Genomic DNA, 25,998 nt, shown 5'->3' with positions numbered 1-25,998 from the left:
CTCATACCCAGTTTCCCTGAAAGATTAAACCAAAGCCTCATAATCAAGTTTCACTAATTTTGCACAACCTTAGCCTCTGCACTAGATCCCTGTAGCCAGAGGGATGATATATAATGATGGTTTGGCCAGGACCCAGAGGCCCTGGAAGCAGGAGTCAGCCTCATCTGAAGTGCGTGGAGGAACAGGTAGATCTCCGGATAAAAATTAAAGTCTTTGTAGAAGAAGGGACACTATCTGTCCTGAGGAGGAACTAACAGAGTCCAGCAACTTTTAGCACAAGGCAGGGGGTACAAACACATGGTCAGATTTCTTCTTTCATTGTCCATTCCTAGGACTAGTCAATGAAAACTGCCTTCAGAATAAAATGATATGAGACAACATATATGCAAAAAACTATCACTACTCTAAAGCGCCGTATTGCTAAATGAGAAGTTTTATGAGAACCAAGAGAAGCGTGTAATTAATTCCAGTTTATCGGCTCAAGGGTATCTTCACAACAGAGGAGAGTTTTTTAGTGGGGCCTTGAAAAATGGAGGTCCACTGGCAAAGATAAAGTACATGGCCATAGCTGGCTGAGGAGCAGCATGTAATCTGGTGAGGATGAAGCACAGGATAACGGATCAGCGTGAGAACACAGGACTGGAAAGATCAAGCTGTGGCGAATTTCCCCACTCTGCTACAGAGCCTGAACTTTATCCTTTCGGCAATAGGGTATTGTTTAATTTTTAAGCACGTAAGTGACACAATCGAACCTGTATTTAGAGAGCGGTAGGAACAGATTAGACACTTTCTGAGACTAGGAAGAAGGAGGTAAGTAGAGGGGAATAAAGCTAAGTTGTGAAGTGGAAGGCTGAGGGGGTTCAAGCTTAGTGTTCTCTATTTTCTCCATGAAATACGTAGAGAGAGGATATACTAAATGTAAGGGGGTACTATGCAATTAAGACACTCTGGAAATTTCAGTTAGCCAGAAGGTTGTATTACCAAAACATTCTGATCAAAAAGGTTATTCAATAAACTCTTCCGTAATATAAGGTCACATATACTACATTAATGGGTGAATTGAAATCCAGAAGAGCCAAATCAATCTATTAGGCTATTTCACCCCAAGAGAGAATGCCACAGGTCACATAACAATGTAATTACCACTGGTCACTCAGATCCTTGTGATCACTGGCAGAGCCTATGTGAGGCAGTGTCAGAGGTTGGTAGGAGATGGCGTGGGAGAATTCTGGAGGGAGGAGGCAAAGAGATGTCACAAGAGGAGCGCAGCGGGAGATGGAGTGGGCAAGGCAACCTTGTCTTCTTCCATGCAGTATTTTAACAAGCAGCCAGGAGCAGCACATGGCTGAGCGGGTGTGTGTGGCAGCCCATCAGGCTTGGCTTTTGGATTCAGATTCAGAACTACTGGCGAGAGCCACCCCTTCTAAGTGAAAGGATCTGCTCTGCCATGGCTCATTAAATTTTTTTTTCTTATAGATATAAGGCCTCAGACTATCAAATGAAGCCACACAAATGCTAATGGAGTTGGGCACTCTTCACATATTATTTTCTACAACTTGACCTTAAAATGTCATATGTAAAATCAATTATTGACAACCTCTTATATTTGTTCGGTGCTTTGTAGTATTATAATAATAATTTAAAAAATAACTTTCAAATATATCTTCTCATTTGGTTTTACTCAACCCTGTCAGGTAAACAGAGGAAATATAAAACTTCCGGTTGCCTGTCCTGTCTCCCATATCCCACAGCCAAATTACAGATATAAGAGATTAAATTATCTAGGGATTTAAAGCTAGGACAAGAACTCTCCAGTTGAATGTTTCTCCTACTAGATTACTACATTGCTTTGTTTAAAACAGTTTATGAATATTCTCCTAAAGAAACAAACCAAAGGTAGGTATATCTGTACACATTTGACCTTAATCATTCAGAACTCTCTTCCTAACAGTCACAGGTGTGTGCTTGTCCTTGTGATGAAAGTGCATTTGTGTACACAGAATGGCAAAGCATATGATCATAACCGTACTGCCTTCAAAAGCAATGAAGTGTAGCTTATTAAGAATCAGTTACTGAATAAATGGTTATTTGCTTCTTCTAGTCGTTATTTAGTCCTCAAAGGTCAACAAGTACCTGATGAATAAAAGCATTATATAGAATTTCAAATTAATAACTAGTAGTTATATAAAATTCCACCACACTTGTGGTGGTGTGCTAAACCTCATACATTTCCTAAAAGATACTCTCTAAATGAAAGACTCGGGAAATTTTGATAAAACTTTATACAATTCTAGGCATTTAGTAAGACTATCAATATATTGATTCAGAATTTTATTGAAATGATTAGAATTTTGAATTTGAGTATAAAATTGAAAGACATTGATTTTTGGACTTCTTCCCCCCACAATCTATCATTCCATATTACAGATATGCTAGGTTTTTAAGAAGTAATATAAAATAAGCCCCTCCACTTATAATAGGACCAAAATAAGATTGATGCCATACAGTGTCTTCAGTCTCTACTTCTGGTCTCTCTAAGCTGCTCTGCCCTAGAAGTAAATCTTGTTAAACCAAGCTTCAGCCAAAGCGCACATGGTTTTTATTTTTCATTCCCTTCGTTGAGTTCTTGGGTGTCCCCTTTGGATACTTCCGAAGTAAGAGAATTTGGCAGCACACCTCAGCAGCGTCAAGTCTTCTAACCAAGAGATGGAAAGTTGAGAAATTTGAAGGGATCATTCCATAATTTTCTTTTTTTCAGAAAGTGATGACTAAAACATTGTCAGGTGCAAACAATTGTATCTGACCTTCTCCAAGAGAGACCTTTTAGGGAGAAATAAGATGGAGAGAGATCTAGAAGATCTCTGATGAGAGACAAGTTGTTAAAAACACCAAAGTACATTTTCATTCCTACTAAAAAGCATTATCTTTTTCAAGTCTTTTCATATCTTACCCCACCCCTGCTCTGAGTGAAGAGCAATTTATAAGACAATATGACTCATTATCTAAAGATAAATTTACAAACTGACAGAATTATCCCAGAGGCTACATTACCTATTCAAGTTTATTACAATATCTTTAGTTCTTTGCATATATAGTTACATGCCTTTTACAAGTCAGGATTATCTATATAGTATGCTTGATGTAGCAGAAGTTATGTCTATTGCTTCTCTCTTGAAAATCAACAGCATGCAGTGCAATACACGGTGTGCAGACTTATTGTTTCAGAAAGTGAAAAACTACTTAGGTTTAACTGAGAAGGGAACATGATCTTTATTGGCTTTATGCAAAGTTTAATTTTGGTTTTATGCAGATTTTGCATAGTTCATGATTACTTTCTAATGAAAAACTAGATGTATTGTCAGTGACCTTGCAGAAGATCAGGTGACAGTAGCAAACAGAAAAATCTGAAGAAGAGGCATAACTTTTAAAGTAGAAAGGTCAGCAAGAACCGCCTGAAACAGAAAACGAAAGGAATGATTAGTATCGGCATTCTGATCAGCAAAGTGAAGCCTCTGAAACAAACACAGAACAACCATTGCACTTCTGACATCAACACACTCTAAGTGTTCCAGATTGGTCCCAAATCTGAAGCTACAACCTTCCTTCTCTTTTCTGAACATCTTAATGTTAGAACGTGTGCAAAATGCTCAAATGTGCAGTAGAAAATAATCTGTACTTTAGCCTTGAGCCTTCTTCAAATATACAAGGTAGCATGAGTTTATAAGAGGTCTGACATTTCAATTTGCTTCTATAAATAAACGTACATTATGAACCCTAGTCTTGTTATACTAGTGTAAGGAGTAACTGACTTTAGGAAATCATTTTAAGAAGGAATTAATGTTTATTCAGTTGCAAGATGCATAAACATCCTCTTCCCTTTAAACAAAGATTGTAGGCAGCTATTTTAAGGATAAAATTGCATTTCTATGAGAGATAACAAATAGAGTAATATTGTAAGTCACTACTTAATTGAACCATGTTTCAGGTATAACTTATACTACTGAAAAGAAACCAGCTTTAATAATTAACTCACTACTAAAAATAACCAAAAACCATGCATCTTTACTGTATCAACCAAATGTATGGTCTTTAATTCTTTCAACTAGTGTGTCTTTGTTCTACGAGCATAACACACAGATATGAACAATTATAAGAAAATGCAACACAAGCCTCAATAGTTTCTATCAAAATTACTAGGTATCTTGTTTCCCATAAAAGTTATAATGGTTTCTCATAATAACCTTGTTTATGACCCCTTCACAAGAACATTGTTTTCAAGTAATTAAGAAATTCTGAATATTTAATATTACTTAGCTTAAACTTATAGGCATTACTCAAGATAAAAAATTAGGCTATGAGTAATGTGTGTCCTATGCATTGGAGACTGAAGTACCCAAGCCTGGCAATCTCTCAGAAACTATTTCCATCCCATCTCAGCGAAACTTATCCTTACTTCAGCTGCAGCCAGTGATGTCACCTCCATCAGGTTCACTGCTCGGAAAGCAAACACAGCAGCTGCCAGGACTGGAAAAGAATGAACACTATTTTAACTGCTGGCCTACTCATCAGCCTGACCAATTTACTGGTATACCCAAAACCCACAATGAAAACTCAGACCTAGTGCTTAACACAACTGCATTCAGTTAAGGCCTGGTGAGGAATGGAAATTTTCTTCTCTGGAGATCAGTATCTGAGAGGATTTCATTTTCTTTGGAAAAAACGAAAATTTTAGTGGTTTTTAAAGAGGCATTTTATAAATTGTTTCTTTCGTACCTACGGCTTCAATTATAACAGTTTTTAAATGGTAGATATAATGACTGCCTTATGAAGATTTATTTTGATGCAGGTATTTCTTATTGATGCAATGGAAAAGCTTCTGAAAAGTTAGAAGACTGAATTTTTAAATGTATCAGATACTATTTCATACGTATCAAGGTAGTATCTATATAAAAATGTGGCAACAAGTATGTCTTTCCTTAAAAATGCTGTTATACTATTTTGTTATTTATTGTCTTTCCTAGAGTGTCAAAACTGGGTATGTCTGTTGGGTGGGCTACTGTGGGGATTGATCCTGACATTTACATTAATGTTGGTTATAGGAAAAGATAAGTTGAAACTTTGAAAAAAAAAAGTAAATCAAACCATTATAGAATATCTTGAAGGTCAATAATATATATGGAGTAGAAAACATCTAGATTTTTGTTCCCATTAGTCATATGCATATGAAAAGAGTAATGCTGATATGCATTATGTCTTATTATATAATCTACCATAAAACCTTACGAAAAGGAATGAGTCATCATGAACAATGAAAGGACTCATGTAAGAGCTTCTGGCAACTCTGGCCCAGAGGTCACTTGACTTCTCCCTATTTTTTTCATCACCATAGTGGTAGTGTATTCCCTACCCAACAAGTCCTTGAAGTTTAGGAAATGAATGGTAAGGAATCTTTAAACTTATTTGGAAGACTGGTTCCTAAGTATATTGCATAGATAATGCAAATAATTGTTAAAAGTACATTTCTAGTATGGAAATAATAATCATAAGAACAGTTAATTCTCATATCAACTCTGTGTTTATTACTATTGTTAGCCCCATTTTGCTAATGTAGAAACTGAGGCACTGTGAGTTTGGATGACATATTCAGAGTCATACAGGTAGAAAATAATAGACAGAAAACTCAACTCTGGTCCCAGAGCCCAAGCATTTAACCAGTGTGATGAAATTTTTGAGACTGAAGGTAAGCAGTAATGACTCATCCCTGACATGGAAATCACTGTGCTATCCTACCTGTCTTCTCCTCTGACCCTCACAATGGTTTTCCCTTGGGATAAACCATAATGGAGAAGAGAATAAAAAAGAACATATATCCATGTATAACTGGTCACTTTGTTGTACAGTAGAAATTAACACAACACTGTAAATCAACAATACTTCCATTTTAAAATATAATGGTTTGCCAGAGATGGACTGAGGATGGTGCATGGTGATCCATGCTCTGGTGGATCAGGTGGCTAGGTGGCTATTCCTGGGGAGTAGATGGTGGCAGGTGGCTGTTCTTGGGAAGTAGATGTCAGGATCCAGGTTTCTTAATTTCCCCAGGTAGACACAGAGTGACTGGGAAGCACAGGTAGTTTTTGAGGGGATAACAGATTTTGGAAAGCTTGTCAAAAAAGCATTAGAACTAGTTAGGAAAATTCTGGAGGAAAAAAGATGGTTGTGGTAAAATGAATAAATTTATTTAAAAAGTCAAGTCAGCTAGAATTATTTAATATATAAAGACGGATATAAGAGATCTGGAACAAAGAATTTACTCTTTGTGAATGGTGAAAATTTAAACTCCTTGAGCTTCCATTTTTACAAGAATACCCAAGAAAACCATTTCTGTGGACAAGCAACTTCTTTATAGTTCTCTAATATCTAGAATCCTTTTTGACAATGGAGACATTTTATATGCGAAGGGATGTGGTCACCATTTCCTTTTTTGTGTGTAATTTAATAGAGTTGGTGAAAGCTTGACAGGATGGTCAAATTTTCTGCTGTAGCAGGAAAGAGTTTCACATGCTGGGAAATAGTTTTTCCAAAGGTAGATAAGAGGGCGAATGAAAGAGGAGTTACTAATTAACTTCAGCATCCAAAATGCTTCTGTGCTCATAGCCTTTATTTATCTTGGTGTCACATCACAGAGGTTCCTTTCTGTCTACTTCATGTTTGGTTTGCCCAGCCCTTCCACAGAGCAGGCTTATTTGCCAAGGAGAAAAGCTCTATACTTTGGGATATTTTCAACTGAATTCATGCTTTATATGAAATATAGAAACTCAAAGACTTACTTTTGGTCTTTTAAATTGTTCGCATGAATTTTAAGCAACTCTATCGTGAACATTAAGATACTCATGCTTTAAACTGTTCTTCAAAAGGCCCAAATAAATTCACAGTTTAAACCAGTAATATTTACTAAAATATTTTTAAAGAGTTTATATAATTTTATAAACTCACTTGAGCAAAAAAGTTGGTCCCCAAATTTTCTATTTTAATATAATCAGATGAAAAAAATGTATAAAATGATCAAAGCTAACTTATATACATGTGCGCACGCATGCTCAGTCATGTCTGACTCTTTGCAACCCCATGGAGTGCAGCCCACCAGGCTCCACTGTCCATGGAATTTTCCAGGTATCTACATGCAATTATTTGCCTTATGTCTCTTTATTTGAATTCCATGGAAGGAACTCCCATCAGTCTAATTTCATTTCTAGATGTTCTACATTCTTCCCTGTTGGTTTTTTAAACAACCCTCTGAGAAAGCGAATGGATGCAGCGGTGTGGACTGTCGTTCCACCTATGCGTCAATAACTTATTAATGCGTTAAGCATGCAGCAGAGTGCTTGGCTCAGAGCAAATGCAGCACTCAGCATGCATTTCTCTTTTACTTCAGCTTGCTGAGGGCAGGATAAGTCACAGACAGGGAGAATTTAAATTGGAAGAGGCTTTGAGGTCTTACAGTTTAACATTTCTTTCATGATAGAAAATCTTTGAACCCTTCAGATGGCAGTTAAAAAGCCCATTCTACTTTTGGAAGGTCCTAATTATTAGAAAGTACTTTGTAATACTTAGCCCATTTCTTTAACATGCTCTAACATCTTTTTGAAAAGATACAAAAAGTTACATATTAATACAATGCTCTTCAAAATTTATGAATACCCAGAAGAATTATTTGGTGGAAAATCTTAAAATCCTATCACCTGAGATGTGTCAGCAAAAAAAAAAGACTACTTAGCCTGGAAAATAGAAGACTTTGGGGAAAGAACGGGGTGAGAGTAGAAAAAACATGATCATGATCCTGGTGCAACAGTAGTACATTTTAACAAGTTATATTATCCAGAAATGAAATAGGCCACTATTCATTAAGACAATGTCTTATTCAATAAGACAGGGATTACCCAACACTGAATGTTCAAACACAGGGTAAGTATTACCTGCCAGAAATATTTAAAAGAAGCTATACTTGATGGTCTCCAGGATTCCTTCCATCTCTAGACGGTATGTATCACAGTCATTCAGCCAAAAGAGGTGATGACACACCATTTTTTTTTCCTAACTCATATTTGTATTGGCTTTAAAAACAATTGAGATGGAAGGATACTGGGAGTTATTAAAAACTTTGGTAAATGATAACTCTGATTACACCAGGGGCAACAGTTATCTTCATGGCACTTTAGTATTATGCTAACTTTCCTTTAAAAAATACCACCTAATTACTCTAGACCTCTCAGCACTCAAAAAATATGTTAATATGGTACCTAGAGAATCTTTTCCAGGAAAAGGGTCTTCAATTAAGCATTATTTCCAGATGGCCAGAGAGGTGACTTTACAATGCTGTCACTGGGTAAAGAAATAAAGGCTCTCATAGCTTAAATAATTTGCTCAGTATCACACAACTGGAGAAGGCTGGAACCAGCACTCTGGCAACTTTTCAGCTCTCCACCCATGTGAAAATCCTGTAATATTTATTTGAATTCCCTGATAATCCTGGTGATAGAAACAACTGAATCTATTTTACATGCAGAGAAGCAAAATAATATAAGAAATCTGTGCCATATGTGTTATCATACAGTTGCCCTCTGTGTATATCTGTTGTAAGAACTGCTTAATTATTAAATAAGAGATGAGTTTGCGACTTTCTGAAAAAATGTTGAATTTTTTTGACTTAAGAGAATAAGTAAAAGGGGAAACTTTTATGTGTTACTCACAGACAGAGATTTCAACTATGCAGGGAGGCTCAGTCTTGGTTTGGCTTTTAGGTAGTAGCTGAGAAGGGGCACAGAACAGAACTACAAGATAATCAGAGGAGTCAGGAGAAGAACGGAAGTAGACCTACACTCCACTGCACAAACCTCATAGGTGCTGAGACTGAACAAATGCCCTGGCTGGACTAGAAGCAGGGGAGCGGAAACTGACTTTCCTGGAAGCAATGAAGAAAGACTAGGAATAGACTGGTGATGGGCAGTTCCACAGGTGTATTTAGATTGCAGAACATCAGTCCTTGTCTTCTAAGGCAGATAAATCGACTAAATGTTCATGAATTAGAAATGACAGACAACTGTAGATTCCAATTCCAATTATAGATGGTAAATGTTAGAAAGAAAAGAAAGGCTTTACTATAGAAACAGCATGTGTTTTATGAACAAGCACTTACTCTTACCAGCAAGAATTTCCAGAGAGTTGTATCCTAGGATTCTGTCCCACAAAAGCAAGAGTTGATCTGTAGCTAAGTATCCAGAGAAAGCTCGAACCATCCATTTAAATGATATGCGAAGTCTATAAACAAAGAAAAACAAGATATTTTACCGGTGGAATTTTTTCTCATCAAAAAGCAATTATCAGAGGATCTCAATGAGTTACAATGACAGTAATTCCTTTGTGGGTTTTAAAAATCACAGTGATTTAAAACTCAAGTACTCTACACATATACAATGGAATACTACTCAGCCTTAAAAAAGAAATAAAATGATGGCATTTGCAGCAACATTATTAGAGATTACTATACTAAGTGAATTAAGTCAGAAAGAGAAAGACAAATACCATATGATATCACTTATATGTGGAATCTAAAATATGAATCTTAAATGAACTTATATACAAAACAGAAACAGACTCATAGACTTGTGGTTGCCAAGGCCAACAGGAGAAGGATGGATTGGAGTTCAGGATGAGCAGATGCAAACTGCTATATACTGAATGTATAAACAACGAGGTCTTGCTGTATAGCAAAGGGAACTATATTCAATATCCTGTGATAAACCGTAATGGGAGAGAATATGAAAAAGAATATATATATGTATAACTCAATCACTTTGCCATACAGTAGAAATTACTACAACATTGTAAATTAACTATACTCCAATAAAATATATTTCAAAAAACTCAAGTACTCTATTAACAGCTGTAAAAATTCAGCTGAGAAACCTTGGGGTCCCAAATTAGTGGTCTCAAAAGCATTAAGAGAAAGAATTATATTCCAGAGCCCTACTTTATGTTGTAGTTCATTCTTTAGAAAACTCACTTCTACATTTTGTTTTCCAGGATATGTACTAATTAGCTATCAATGAGGTGATCTTATAGTCTCAACAGTTCCAGGCAAGCCAAGATTATTTGAATTTTTATTCAGGATACTTAAATAAATACTTATAGCTGCATATTTTTCCAATTCAATAAATTATATTCCTAGATTTCACTCAAATGGCTACTAAGGATACAAAAAAGACAAGGAAAAATAGTTTTAAAGCTATAAGGGGTTTCCCAGGTGCTAGTGGTAAAGAACCCACTTGCCAGTGCAGGAGACATGAGACCTGAGTTTGATCCCTGGGTTGGGAAGATCCCCTGGAGAAGGAAATGGCAACCCACTGCAGTATTCTTGCCTGGAGAATCCCATGGACAGAGGAGCCTGGTAGGCTACAGTCCATGGGGTTGCAAAGAGTCAGACACGAATGAAGCAACTTAGCAAAAGAAAAATAAAATAGAAAAGCTATGAGAGAACTTAGAAATAGATTTCTGATTTCAACCCTTTAGTTTTAAAAAGGAGGTCATCAGAACTCTAAAAGATCAACAAGAAAATTCAATTAAATTCTATTTTGTGGAAAAAAAAAATCCTAAGAAGTATGAGATCCTACTGTTTCATAACGAGGTTATGTTACAATAATATTTTATCTCTAGAATCAGGAAACAAACCTGGCTTTGGTGCCTGAAGAGATAAAATACTCTCTCATATTTCTCTACTATCTATTAGCAATTAAATATCACTTGACTCCCCCTGAGAGGTTTTAGCCAAATTCTTTGTTAAAGCTGTCATAATATTATATAAATACCAGGATTTTTTCTTAAAAGAGAAAATGGGATCTAGAGATTGCCTTTGTTGATGTCATATTAATTTTCCTAAGACTGAAAAAGGACCCCCAAGTTTCAGAAATTCCTCAATATTATATAACTATTGCTCTAATATAACAAAGTACATGTAGGCAGTAGTATTATAAATCATGTTTCTTCGTTGGTTTTAGAATATTAGTTTATAGATGCCAAAAAAACTTTTGGCCAGTGAATGTTTTAAATTTTAAAAGTTCACTAATTCCCTGGCATGCCATTAGGACCCCATGCTTCCACTACAGGGGACCTAGGTTCGATCCCTGGTCTGAGAACTAAGATCCTGCAAGGCATGCAGTGCGGCCCAAAACAAAAGAAATTCACTTTTAAGTCTAAATTATTGACTTCAACTAGTTTCATTTTATGGATCTCTCACAGTGTCTTCTTAGACCAACAGTACCACATACCATGCCCCCCTGCTCCCTAGTATGTCCAGCACAGAATCAGTTTCTTAGAAATAAAGCTTATTGATGCATAATTTATATACAGTTGAATTTGCTTTTATTAATGTACAATTCTGAGTTTTGTTAAAACCAAATATAAATTTTAGAACTAAAAAATACAAAAATGATAACAACAACAAAGCAACCCTCACTGGATGAATCCAACAGCAAAATGGAAATACACAATGAGAGAGCCAGTGAATTTAAGTATAAGTCAATAGAAAGTGTCTAATCTGAACTACAGAATAAAAAGAATTAAAAATAAAATGAAAAGAGCTCTAGAAACCTGTGGGATAAGACCAAAAGTTTTAATATTTGTGTTCCAGAAGAAAAGATGAATGTGAGTGGTACAGAAAAAAAAAATATTTGAAGAAATAATGGTTGCGGGAAAATGGATACATGTATATGTATGGCTGAGTCCCTTCGCTGTTCACCTGAAACTACCACAACATTGTTAACTGGATATACCCTAATACAAAATAAAAAGTTTAAAGTTTGGGGAAAAAAAAGATGAAACCTAAAAAAAAGAAATAATGGTTGAAAACTTCCTAAATTTGACAAAAGAAATAACACTCAAATTCAAGATGTTCAACAAACCCTGAACAGGATAAACCCAAGAAATCCATGTCCAGATACATCATAAATAAACTGTTGAGAAACAAAGACAAAGACCTTGATAGCAGTCAGAGAAAAACAATAATTGGTATTATTTCTCCCTGAAATGTTTGGCTGAATTTGCCTGTGAAGCCCTCCAGGCCTGGAGTTTATTTGAAAATAGAATGTGATAGATTAAAGATGTATATTGTAAATCCTGCATAAAGTATTTTCTAATTAAGGCATGCACATTTTTTTTAGTGATAATGCTATGGGATTTCCCAGGCAAGAATACTGGAGTGTGTTGCCATTTCCTTCTCCAGGGGATATTCCTAACCCAGGGGTCAAACCCATGTCTCCTCCACTGCAGGTGAATTCTTTACCTGCTAAGCCATCACGGAAGCCCAAGGCACTGCCACAGCCCGAATGCTTTTGTCCCCACCCCTACCCCAAATTCACTGAAACTACCTGCAATGTGATAGTAACAGGAAAGAGATTGGAAGTTAATTAGGATTAGATGGCAGAAAGTGAAGAGGAACTAAAAAGCCTCTTGACGAAAGCGAAAGAGGAAAGTGAAAAAGTTGGCTTAAAGTTCAACATTCAGAAAACGAAGATCATGGCATCTGGTCCCATCACTTCATTGGAAATAGATGGGGAAACAGTGGAAACAGTGTCAGACTTTATTTTGGGGGGCTCCAAAATCACTGCAGATGGTGACTGCAGCCATGAAATTAAAAGACCCTTACTCCTTGGAAGGAAAGTTGTGACCAACCTAGATAGCATATTGAAAAGCAGAGACATTACTTTGCCAACAAAGGTCCATCTAGTCAAGGCTATGGTTTTTCCAGTGGTCATGTATGGATGTGAGTTGGACTGTGAAGAAGGCTGAGCGCCGAAGAATTAATGCTTTTGAACTGTGGTGTTGGAGAAGACTCTTGAGAGTCCCTTGGACTGCAAGGAGATCCAACCAGTCCATCCTAAAGGAGATCAGTCCTGGGTGTTCATTGGAAGGACTGATGCTGAAGCTGAAACTCCAATACTTTGGCTACCTGATGCGAAGAGTTGACTCACTGGAAAAGACCTTAAGGCTGGGAGGGATTGCGGGCAGGAGGAGAAGGGGACAACTGAGGATGAGATGCCTGGATGGCATCACTGACTCGATGGACATGAGTTTCGGTGAACTCTGGGAGTTGGTGATGGACAGGGAGGCCTGGCGTGCTGTGATTCATGGAGTTGCAAAGAGTCAGACATGACTGAGCAACTGAACTGAACTGAACTGAAGATGAAGTAGGTTCTCATGATTGGGATTAGTGACTTCATAAAGTTATGTGACAGCTTGTTTTTCCTCTGTGCTCTCCATCACATGAGGATACAATGAGAAGTCAGCAGTCTGCAACCTAGAAAAAGGTCCTCTCTGGAACTCGACCATACTATCTACTTGATCTTAGACTTCCAGTCTCCAAAACTGTGAGAAATAAATTTCTGTTGTTCATAAGCCATACAGTTTATAGTAATATGTTGTACCAGACTGAACTAAGACAGACATTATCAAAAAATATTTTTTAAACGGTATAAATAATAACTCAATACTGGAGATAAAAATGGAATCAAAAATATTCAAAAGTAGGCAGGAAAAGAGGGAAAAAAAGGATTAAGAGCACATGGAACAAACAAAAAAGTCTATCAAAATAGTAAATGGTATCAACTGTTATTATTTTAACCCAATACCAATTACATTAAATATAAATGGAATAAACACACCAATTAAACTGCCACAATGAAAGACCTGAATATACTTTTGATAAGAAAGCCACCTGAAAAGCAGAGACATTGATAATCAATATACTAAAAGTAGGACAGAAAAGAATACACAATACAAACTCTAATAAAAAGAAAGCTGGAATGGCTATATCAGACATAGTTCAGTCGTGTCCAACTCTTTGTGACCCCATGGACTGTAGTCCATGGAATTTTCCAGGGAGTGGGTAGCCTTTCCCTTCTCCAGGGGATCTTCCCAACCCAGGGATTGAACCCTGGTCTCCCACATTGCAGGCAGATTCTTTACCAGCTGAGCCACAAGGGAAGCCCAAGAAGTAAAGACATCAACACTAAAGATGATACAATAAATATAATCAATACGCTAAAAGTAGAAGGACAGAAAAGAATACACTATATAAATTTTAATAAAAAGAAAGCTGGAATGGCTATATCAGACATAGATTTATTATTAGGAAAAGACATTACATAATGATAAACAGATCAATTCTCCTAAAAACAGTGTCAAATACATGAAATAAAAACATATATATACAGAGAGAGAGCAATGTAGAAACAAAAAGACAAATTCAGTTATAATTGGAGACTCTAACACTTCTTTTTCAATAATCCATAGAAATAGTAGACAGAAAATTAACAGTGAGAAGTCTTGAACATTATTAAAAAACTTGACTTTATTACCACTTATAGACATTCTGCTCAATGCTAGCAGGAAATAAATTCTTTTCAAGTATACATGAAAGATTCACCAAGGCAGCTCATGGTTCTGGGTCATAAAACAAACTACAACAACATTTAAAAGAACTAAAATCTTAAGAAGCACATTGTCTAATTGTAATAGAATTAAAATAGAAATCAATAACAGAAAGATATCACTTTTTTTCAAATATTTGGAAATTAAACAATGTACTTTTATATAAACTATGGTCAAACAGGAAGTCACAAGAGAAATTAAGAAACATTTTGATTGAATGAAAGTAGAAACATAAAATATCAAAATTTGTTGAGTGGAGGTAAAGCAGTGCTTTGAGGGAAATTTATAACATTACTATTGCTTATGCTAGGAAAGAAATATCTGAAATCAATTCTCTAAATTTCACCTTAAGCAAGCAGAAAGATGAGCAAAACAAAGCAAAAACAAGCACCCAGTAGGAAAAAAACAAATAAAAGAGGATAAATCAATGAAACTGAAAATAGCAAAACAGAAAATCAATGAAACCAAAACTGATTTTTTTAAAGAATAAAATAAATAAGACTCTGGCCAGAATAATCAAGAAATACAAGATACAAACATCAGTCTCAGGAATGAGACAGGTAGTGTCACTATGATTTTAAAGACTGTAAATGGCTAATTAAGAATAATTATGGAATGTTATGAATAATTTATGTCCATACATATGATAACTTGGATAAAATGCACAAAGTACTCAAGTAGAAGGAAGATATCCTGAAAAGTCCTATATCTAGTAAAAAAATTAAATTCTAATTAAAACTTTCCAATACCATTAGTTTTAATTCATGAAAGTCTTTTTATAATAATTGATTTCTAGCCTGACAACTGAATGTTTACACTTTCCTTTCATTAGAATTTTGATGTTTACCATAATTTATTGAAATAAATTTGTTCCTTTTAATGATTAAAGTATATGAATAGACTAGGAAAGTATCAGGATTTTAGTTATAACAATTAACTAAATGTCTACAGAAAAGCATAGATATACACAAATATTCGTTTCACAATAATAAAAAATGAGGTCAGTTTACCACACAGAAAAATACATGTGTAATATATTTCTGCCACAATTTTGTTTTATAATAATAATTATTAACAGAATTCTATTTTTTATTGGCTATAAAAGAAAGATTATTAGGTATTATCAATAAATGATATGAGTTACACAAAGAGGAAGACAATAACAAAACACTGATGAATCATTTGGAAATTTCTGTTGCCATGCTGCTGCTGCTGCTGCTGCTGCTAAGTCACTGCAGTCGTGTCCGACTCTGTGCAACCCCATAGACAGCAGCCCACCAGGCTCCCCCGTCCATGGGATTCTCCAGCAAGAACACTGGAGTGGGTTGCCATTTCCTTCTCCAATGCATGAAAGTGAAAAGTGAAAGTGAAGTCGCTCAGTCGTGTCCAACCCCTCGCAACCTCATGGACTGCGGCCTTCCACGCTCCTCCGTCCATGGGATTCTCCAGCAAGAACACTGGAGTGGGTTGCCATTGCCTTCTCCAATGCAGGAAAGTGAAAAGCGAAAGTGAAACCGCTCAGTCGTGTCCAACTCTTCGCAACCTCATGGACTGCAGCCCACCAGGCTCCCCCGTCCATGGGATTCTCCAGGCAAGAGTACTGGAGTGGGGCGCCATTGCCACGGACATTGTCAGTTGAAAACAAGAAAAGAGAGCCAATGATAACGAGGTCCACAGGTACCCGACCTATTCACTGATAACTCATACTGGGATATTTGCTGATAACTCACACTCAGATAAATAAACAAAAATTCAAGCTTTTGGAAGGAAAAATCACAGTGTAGAACCATTAGTAGATAACTGATTTAGTTTTTCACTAGTGAAAGATGGCAAACTTTAACTGATCTGGCTTTCAAAGTTGTCTTCTGATAAATCTGGCCTAAACTGACAATTTTAGTATTATCATATTTCTCAGGTAGTGTTTGTTTCCACAGATTTTTACCTCAGTTTGGTCACCATCTTTCACTATGAACTGGAATTAGTTCTCTGGTGATTCTTGTACCAAGCACAAAAATCCAAGCAAATAAGAATTTATCAGGATTTTGGTAAGTCTTCCAAGAATTTTTGGCACAAAGTTGTGTTATAATTTACTACTTGATAATTATTGTTTTGGAGAAGGAAATGGCAACCCACTCCAGTATTCTTGCCTGGAGAATCCCAGGGACAGAGAGGCCTGCACATACAGGCTGCTTCTGTCAATTTCTCAGACTTTAAGAGTGAACTTTTTAACTTGCATATCATTAGGTCACTCCTTTACCCTATGTATTAGATTCTAAAAGTTCGCTGGCACCTCATTGTGTTAAACCAACTACTCTGTACCTCTTTCTCGGAGAAGGCAATGGCACCCCACTCCAGTACTCTTGCCTGGAAAATCCCATGGACAGAGAAGCCTGGTAGGCTGCAGTCCATGGGGTCGCACAGAGCCGGACACGACTGAAGCGACTTAGCAGCAGCAGCAATTATTGTTTTATTGGAAAAAATGTTAATTTCTCTGAAAAAAATCACTGCATCTTTGATGATTAAAAAGAGCCCTCTGATATCAATCTATTCTTCAATTAGGAGAGAAAAATACTCACGGTTGAGCCCCAATTTCTCGCAGATGATAAAAGAGTTGGGGGAGATAAGTTTGCAGAAGAGTTTCAAACAGCAGACAGAGTGACACAATACCCTGGATACAATAAGTCACAAGAGAAATGCATAACTTAGTATTTAAAAATGAACTCTGCCATCAAAGTACTCAAACAGAAATGAGAAAAAGATGATCAATATCAGTATTGTTTAAGAGCCAAAGACAGGAAATGCACCAGTGGTCTCTAAAACATTAAAAATAAGTTTATCCCTCTTTATGGATACTCACTCATAAATATCCTAAGGAGCCTCCTTTTTAACAATAAGAGGCTCCCTGCATAAGCTGGCATATAGTAATGTTCAGAATTCAAGAAAAACATCATTTTCTAGAAAGCCTGCTACTCCGTAAGTCATACATTATCACTTAGGCTCAGCAACATTAGTTTTTTCTGGATGCAGTCCAATTTCCAGGTATTTCTCTGGCGCTGTAGCCACACCCTTACTTTCTTCCTCCATATGCTCCTTTCTTTCAGCTGCCTCGCCCATCAGGGAAAATATTTCCTGCTTTTTTTACTCTTTCATCAAACCCATCCCCAGGGAAAGACTGACTGCTTGAAATTTCTGTCAGGAAGTCACCAAACAAGAATGTTTGATTACTGAGTATAAGGATGGTTTTTTAAAAAACTGAAATCTACTTTTTTTAAAAGGGCATTGTAGAGTACAAAGCAGATGGGTTTTCAAGTGCATTAATTACTTGACAACTCTGAATAAAGTCTTTCTTGTAGTTCAACATTCCTCAGGGTTGTTCTTTGTAAGGAAGTTCTAATCCTCTTTTTGAGTTTCTAAAGAAGTAAGGCTGTCGTGGTTCTAAACAGTTCAGTCTGGCTGCAAGCCAGAAAAGGAGATGACTGCCTGTAAGTCTTTATTTCACTGAACAAAGAAAGGGCAGAGGCAGGGCTGTCCCAGTCAGCTGGAAGCGGATAGCTTAGGGTCAGCATGGAGGCACAGGAGAAATAGCCAGAGTTTTAAAAATTTAAAAAAAAAAAATCTTTTTTAAGTCTGAAGTATGAAAATAAAACATGAGAGTAAGAAATCTGATGTTAAATATGACTTATTAGAAAAGAGAATTATAATATATTTTTGGTTATTCTAGATTAAACATTATTGCAATATAGACACTAAATCAAGTTATCTCAGAGAGAAGAGACCCATGATAGTTTGGTAGCACTTCATTTGCTCATCTGTGACATCCTGGATTTCTGTTATTTGCCATCTTTCATCAGCAGTGTTTGAGAGCAACACTAGACAGAGGAAGGTGGACTAGGAATACACAGGATTAAAATGGGGAGAAGGTATGAGGAACTGCTATTTAGCTTAGTAGCAGTGTGACAATCTTCTCTTTCAGGAAACTTGGTAGCCCTGACACATTCCAATTTTAATGTTTCTTTGGGAGTGTCAGTCAAGTTACTCACAAGCAGACCAAAGCAGGCCCAAAGACAGAAAAAGTATAACTGAAATAAATACTTGTTTTTATTCAGGTTAAGGAGCGTAGGAGTGGGGAGGGAAGATACGATAAAGGGTCGGCCAAAATAAAACAGATACGACTCCCAGTATGCTTCTCCTTGAATTTCTTGTTAAGGCCAAGGGGCCACCTATTGAACAAACACAAAGAAAATATCTAGTTTGATAAAGGATAATTAGTCAAACATGATATTGAAAAATAAGGGACAAATAAATGTTTAATTTTCATTAACAAAGATGATGAGGATCATAATGACAATAAAAACAACGGCCATCTATTTACTGAACACCTGCCATGAGCCAAGTACTACCCAAGTGCTTCGTACTCTTCTTTACAGCACCACAGAAACTCAGCACTAACCTCATTTCAGAGATGAGCAAACCAGTGTTCAAAACACGTAGCCCTCTTTGTCAAAGAACACAGTACAGACATTGCTATGTTTATTCTTTCAACATAGAAAAGATAATTTAAATGCAAGTGATAAAGGACTTTTTTTGTCATTATTACTAAAACTATTTAAGTATCGATTTATTCTTTCATTTTTTTCCATAGGAAAGTGATGCTTGACAATTTGTTTTTCTTAAGGTAAAAAAGAACAAATCAGAGTCTGGTTTGATCCAATTTTTTATGAACTTACAGAAGGATGAGAAGAGATGGAATGAAGCCTGAAGAAAAAACGCACATACATCTCACGGAATATCTGATACAGTTTGGAAGGTTCATGGTATAGAAAACAAAGTGGTGCAACTGAAAGAATAAGAAAAATTAATTGATAAAACTGCAGAAGTACTGTAATTGAAAAGATAAGTTCACAAGACATAAAGAATAAATAAATATTTTATGGTAATAATATTCATTCAAGTTTAAAATCATATATATTCTTTTTTCATGTTGAAAAGGGAATATATGCACATGTAAAAACTATCATTAAAATCTTTTTTAAATGGAGTAAATTATAAAATGTTTTATAATCCCAACAGTAGAATAACACAATGGAACCACATAAGGGTAATAAAAATTCAAAGTAACTTTTAAAAATTACATAAAATCTCTCTCTTTTTAAATTGAAGTAATAACAAAGTGACATCCAGGCAATTCATTTTTACTTTGTCCCATAAAGGATCTTTCAAATTTTTTAATTTTTGACATCAGGTAAGTAAAATATAAGATGATTTATGACTAGCTTTTAGAAAGTTGGTCCTCAACTGATGGAATTTGAAAATTAAAATTCTGATTAACAGGCTATTGGTCAACATTGGCATATCCCACTATGTTTCTAGACAGTTTTCACAGGCTTAAAGTAAAACAACTCTAAGAATTTACTTCTCTAATGAATTTTTTGTGTGTTTGTGATAACAATCTCTAATGAATTTGAATTAAATTTTCTTTTGCACTGTTTATGGCAATTAAGCACAGGTGGGTCAGCTCAACCAGATAGCCCACAGCTGAATGTCAGAAAGTCAGATTTTCAAAATCAGATGCCAACCTGACAATATGATTATTTCATCTGTGAACAGGCAGGAGTCAATGATGTATTTTGTACTCTGAGAATTGTTAGAAAATTTAAACTTCCTGACATCATTAACTGTTCTCTAAATCGCTCAAGTACACCTTTTAAAAACTATTTACTTGAAAAATGCTTGCAGTTGGGATTATTAAAATAAAAGGATTAAAGGGCTTATATTTTATTATTAAAGATAAAAATTTATATTCTTAACCTTGCTAGGTTTTCTATTTTAAATTCCTCACATATTTATGAAAGAGAAATATGCTGGAACCTCACTATAACAATATGTATTATGTTATGAAATTTTGGTGGCTCAAGAGAATAAAGCCAAGTGAAGTATAATGCAAAATTCCTAGATACTCTGAATTCTTTTTGTTGTATGCTGGTTTTAAAGGTTTGATATTATGTCATTCACCATGATGGTATGATGCTGAACACTTGAGGGTTTTTTTTTTTTTTTTACAAAGAAGAGTGTTATTGCTGAATCTTTTAACAAACGTAAACTTTATATTTCTGTTTACTCTAAAGGTTGGGGAGGAGGAATAGTTGGGACAAGAATCTTCAACAAGTTCATATGTAACGCCGATAAATGAAAAATTGAATGGCATTAAGAGAGAGAGCGTTCTCCTTCTTGCTTATCTTTGTGACGCTTCCTGCATTCCTCATTCAAAGACATGTGAGGCAGAAGGTGCTCAGGGCTCTCAAACCTGCACACGTGTTTGTCGTGTGTGCTCAGGATGACCGCATACTTCAGCGTAACTGTTGCTATGCATACCAGCCAGTCTGAAGAAATCATGAGCTCACTCGGTGTTGTCCCTCCCTTTGCATTTTTTCTGATCTAGTATTTTTCAAAAAGACTTACGGGAATTAGTTTAGGAATTTTTATAGCTATTAAAACTAAATATCAGTGTATATTTCTAATTTCTAGTGAATTAGAAAATGGTAAACCATAGAACCATTTTCATGGTATGTTTAATTTCACAAGCAATCATCATCTCAGCAAAATTTTAATTGGACATATAAACAAATACCAAACCCAATGTTTAAAAGTTCACAATAACATTGTTGAGTGTGTGGGTGATGCAATATAAAGTGTGAGGTTCACGTTTAAATTTTCTAAAGTGTAATAAAACAGTGAGTATTTTAAAGCCTAACTTACCATACATTGAAAATCCATGAAAAGGGATTACACCTAAAAAAAAAAAGTATTTCTTTTCAATTAGTATACCCATTGTATTATTTATTAGGTAAACTTTAGGGATTTAAAACCAAAAATAGAGAGCTTTGCTATTTTTGCTTCAACTTTGTTCATGAATGTCAGAAAGACTTAGTGATGGTAACCAACAAAAATGACGTGCTTTTTAACAGCTTTAGAGAAGCAATCAAGAGGCTTTCAATACATATCCAGTTAACTTTCTATTGATAAAGCTGAAAATTAAGACTATGAATATATGTGTTACAAAAACAGAACAAGGCAGGTCACAGCACCAAGTTTAAGAACTAATGGTCTCAGAAAGTCAATAGATTGAGTCTTTCTTGAAACAACTTCAACCTGTATATTAGATTTAATTTGTTAAAAGATAAGTGAGCATTTCAAGGTACCTCTTGTATAAATATATTCCCTTTAAACTTACCAAAAGTTACATCATAGGATGTGATTTGGAAAAAACATTGGTAGGAATATGGTACAAACTCAGTGTAATCTTTGGCAAGAATTATACAAAAGAACACATCCATTTAAAAGAAATACTTGAAGCCTGACTTGGTGTGCTAAACATCTTGTCACATTCTAAGTGAAAAATTAGAACTTGGACAGCTTAAGTTCAAAACAGAAGTTCTGTAATATATACACCACCATATATCTAACACAGTACTAGATCAGGCTGCAAACACAGAAGAAAAATGAGTTTACTATTTTGAAAAATAAGGGAATGCTTTATTCATCTGACATTTTCAGAGGCAAAACCATGGTGTTGGCAGAGCCTTTAGAGGTCATCTAGAGTAAGTTCTAACAAATGATTGTTCAGTCTCAGTCTAAAACACATTCAGCAATAGGGGACACATTAATTCCCATTGAAACCAGTTAAAATTTTGAACAGGTTTAATTTAGGGGGAGTTACTTCTCATACACAGTCAAACTCTGGCTCCTAGTAATCCCCACGTACTACTCCTAGTTCTGACCTTTGTGGTCAGAACTAGCCTAACTTATCTTCTATGAAAACTTTCAGAAACATTGGAGGACACTGACTGTTCTTTCCCCCACTCCCAATACCATCACTACCAGGCTGGGTATTCTGTGTGTGTTTTTTGTTTTTCTTGTTGTTGTTCTGAGACTTTATGAGTTCCTTTAACAGTTCCCCAGGTGAAGTGGTCCTGAATAGTTTCTCTATTCTATTCTCCTCTGGACAAACTACAGTTCACCACAGTCAAAGTGGGTGACGAAAGCCTTCAAGCATTTTTCTTCCCCACACACCCTAGAGCTAAAGCATAGAATACTTGTGCAGTTTTTTCTGACATAAGTAAAGGGCTGTATTCTTATATCTGTCACATTTCCTCTTTGGTGAACCGTTCCAATTTGAGACAATCCTGGATCCTCATCCTGTTATCTAATGTATTCCCTCTTCTTCCTGGGTGTGCACTGCTGGAAAGTTTGATAAATGCACTATCTATGTCCTCATCTAGAGCATTAAAAAACGCTGAACAAGATAGAGGACAGGACTTGTCACTAGAGACCTCCTTCCACACTGACAGTAATCCACTGATCAACACCCTACTGAGGTACACTAAGAGCACAGACCAGGTGTCAGACAGACTTGGTTGGGTTCATATAGCTCTATCATTTAAGAACATTGCAGGCCTTGTTTCTTAACTCCCCTAATTCTCAATTTCCTCATCTTGTATATCAGAGATAATACTGCTGCTGCTGCTAAGCCGCTTCAGTCGTGTCCGACTCTGTGTGACCCCATAGACGGCAGCCCACCAGGCTCCCCCGTCCCTGGGATTCTCCAGGCAAGAACACTGGAGTGGGTTGCCATTTCCTTCTCCAATGCAGGAAAGTGAAAAGTGAAAGTGAAGTCGCTCAGTCGTGTCCGACTCTTCGCGATCGCATGGACTGCAGCCTACCAGGCTCCTCCGTCCATGGGATTTTCCAGGCAGGAGTACTGGAGTGGGGCGCCATCGCCTTCTCCGAGAGATAATACCAGAACTACATAAGTGACTAAATGAGAGATAAAGACTACAGTTTGGGCTTCCCAGGTGGCTCAGTGGGTAAAGAATCCACTTGCAATGCAGGAGATGCAGGAGATGAGGTTTCGATCCCCAGGTCGGAAAGATCCCCTGGAGAAGCGCATGACAACCCACTCCAGTATTTTTGTCTGGAGAATTCCCATGGACAGAGGAGCCTGGTGGGCTACAGTCTATGGGGTCGCAAAGTGTCGGACATGACTGAAGCGACTGAGTACACATGCATAGACAAGTATAGCTTAGCCATTCATAAATAAAGGCAATTACTGATATTATTATTCACCAATCAACTCATATTTCTATGATGATTCTAGAGGCAATTTAATCAAAAAAGAGTATGAGGAAAACAAAATATTATTCTGAACTAGTATGCCAGGCCAACCACCTTTAAAATTTTGTGCAGCATCACTCAAACTTCATAAGATATAATTCTCAGGATCTACCTTTTCCCATTTTCCCCTTGTCTTCCAGAACACAACACAGGTTCATGTTGTTCAACTCTGTCTGAATCCCACCATGTTTATCATTTTCCTTATTTATCTCTATGTAATTAGCTTCCCTGTTCTCTCAGAACTTTCCTACTCTTCACGTGCTTCACACCCAACTGCAGAATTCATCCCCCGCAACCCAAGCTGAGGCTGATGCCACTGAAATAAATTCTCTTGCTTGTCTGTTCTTTACCTCAAAGGTTCTGCACACCTTTCATCTTTTTTCTCATTACCCTTTAGGAAGGTCTTCAGAGGGAGACATCTCCTTTCCCTTTTTCAGAGCTACCATCTTCACCTTTGTTTTTAATCCCGTTTCCTTCACTTTTACTCACAGAAATGAAGGTCAGATCTGTGGCTTGTCTATGTGTGGTCTGTGGGCTAAGCATGGATTTTACATTTTTGAAAGATTATTTTAGAAAACAATAAAGAGTATTAAGAAGTAGAGACTGTTTGTGGCCAACAAAATTTTACATATTTACTATTTGGCCTTTTACAGGAAAAGTTTGCCAACCTCTGCTGTGGAATCCTGTCCCACCGATTTTCCTCCCCCCTCTTTTCCGTTTATCATTTAACAAATACGTACTGAGTTTCTACTATGTGCCAGACACTGCTCTGAGATCTGGAGCTTACTTTTTATCAAGGACAGGAAAGTCATGATGAAATAAGAGCACGTATGTCAGCCAGGGACAAAGCCATGAAGAGGAATAATGGAGGCAAGGGGGGCGGAGAGGACAAGGCCGGGTAAGGGAGGCGGTCTTAAGAGGCACTGAAGCTCTGGAGGTGAGAGGCACCTGCGAAGGGGTGACCTGGAGGCCCTGGGCTTCATGCAGTGACTGGCATGAACCGGGATGTTTCCTGAGGTGGATGGCCCGAAGGCAGAGAGTGGTGGCATCGGCTCTCACTCCTACTAGTGGAAGAGCAGAGGAAAGGGGTGGCTATGTCTTATGGAAGTACTCCTCTCTCCAGTCTCTATTATTCACTGCAACCTTTCAGCCAAAGACATTATAAATACCTTCACTAATAACAAAAAGAGGAGAAGGAGGACATGTCCATTTTTTTCCTGGACCTTACATTCCTGTCAAACAAATGTCTAATCTCTCTCCTCTTGAAGTCAAACTTAATTTTAAAAACGTGATCTGAATTAACTTCCTTTACTTCCTCATTATGTATCCCCAATTCCTTATAATCTGGTTTCCACTCCTCTCACCCCAACTCCTGATTGCTAACATCTCCTGTGTGTGTGTGTGTCCTGCCCCCCTAGCAACTGAAAGTCCCTTCTCTAGACTGAGCCCACCAGACCCCGTGCAGATCAGGCTCCCTGTCTCAGAAGCCTCTGCTACTCAGGTTTTCGTTTTGTTGTCTTTTGGGCTAGTTCTCTCTTCTGCACACTTCTTAAATATAGCTGCTTTGCAAGACTGTCATACTTGTTTTCTCTTTCCTTCCACTAGCATTCTCCTTATTAACCCATAATTCAGACAGTGAAAGCCCAGTTTCCTGCGCCTCATTCTGGACTGTCTAGTTCTGTAAACAACTCCTTGCCTCCCTAGGCTTCAAGGAAGAAAGCTTTGCTTTCTAGTCCTCCCTCAGCCCTTATACCTAAATGTGACTGTGTTCCTTTCTTGTCCCTTTACGATAAAGAAGGCTTAACTCTTCAGGATTCAGCCACTGTCTAACAGAGCTTCATTTTTCTTCCCTATGAGCACAATTCTAATCCTGCCAAACTGACTGCCACCCTTTCAGCTTCTGGACCTTAGGAAAAGGGCTATAAATGCTCCTCTACACTTGCAGCCACGTCCCAGCCCCACGCCTTAGAGATTTTAAACAATACTCCTTCTAGAAAGATCCCCTGGACAGACTCCTACTTTCCATCCCCAGTCACTCATTGGTCAGTACTCTTGTGTCAGCTGATTCCCCTGACTGATTGGGGTGCCCCTTCTCCTCTGTGCACCTGGATAACCATGCACAATTCTGGCTCCACTTCCTACCTGTGTATACTTAGGTTGCTTATTTCTCCCTTTTCCTTATCCAGTACTGTTCTTAGACCAAGGCAGCGGGGCTTGGGAGTAAGAGGCCTGTTATGGCCCTCCTCTGACTATACCCCTCACCCAGAATCCATGTCCCTCCTTTCAGAACACAACCCCAAGACTCTGATACCCCAGCCCAGAGGCCCTTAGCCAGCGCCCAGG

The 25,998-nt window shown here is 37.0% G+C and overlaps 1 protein-coding gene across 1 annotated transcript in view; it reads right to left on the bottom strand.

Moving 5' to 3' along the window:
* Positions 1 to 3,289: 3,289 nt before the first annotated feature.
* Positions 3,290 to 25,998, bottom strand: part of TBC1D19 (TBC1 domain family member 19) — a 147,325-nt gene continuing 124,616 nt past the window's right edge. The window contains exons 16-21 of the mRNA XM_052642094.1: positions 21,241 to 21,273; positions 19,212 to 19,321; positions 17,061 to 17,152; positions 9,203 to 9,318; positions 4,454 to 4,524; positions 3,290 to 3,452 (exon numbers count right to left, since the gene is read on the bottom strand). Of these exons, the coding sequence (XP_052498054.1) occupies positions 3,378 to 3,452; positions 4,454 to 4,524; positions 9,203 to 9,318; positions 17,061 to 17,152; positions 19,212 to 19,321; positions 21,241 to 21,273 (497 nt within the window). The 3' untranslated portion in view covers positions 3,290 to 3,377. The remainder of the gene's footprint in view (positions 3,453 to 4,453; positions 4,525 to 9,202; positions 9,319 to 17,060; positions 17,153 to 19,211; positions 19,322 to 21,240; positions 21,274 to 25,998) is intronic.

The sequence above is a fragment of the Budorcas taxicolor genome, chromosome 6 (genome assembly GCF_023091745.1).
Source record: "Budorcas taxicolor isolate Tak-1 chromosome 6, Takin1.1, whole genome shotgun sequence".
Lineage (NCBI taxonomy): Eukaryota > Metazoa > Chordata > Mammalia > Artiodactyla > Bovidae > Budorcas > Budorcas taxicolor.
The sequence above is the reverse complement of the archived record's forward strand: the minus strand, read 5'-3'. Positions and strand labels throughout refer to the sequence as shown.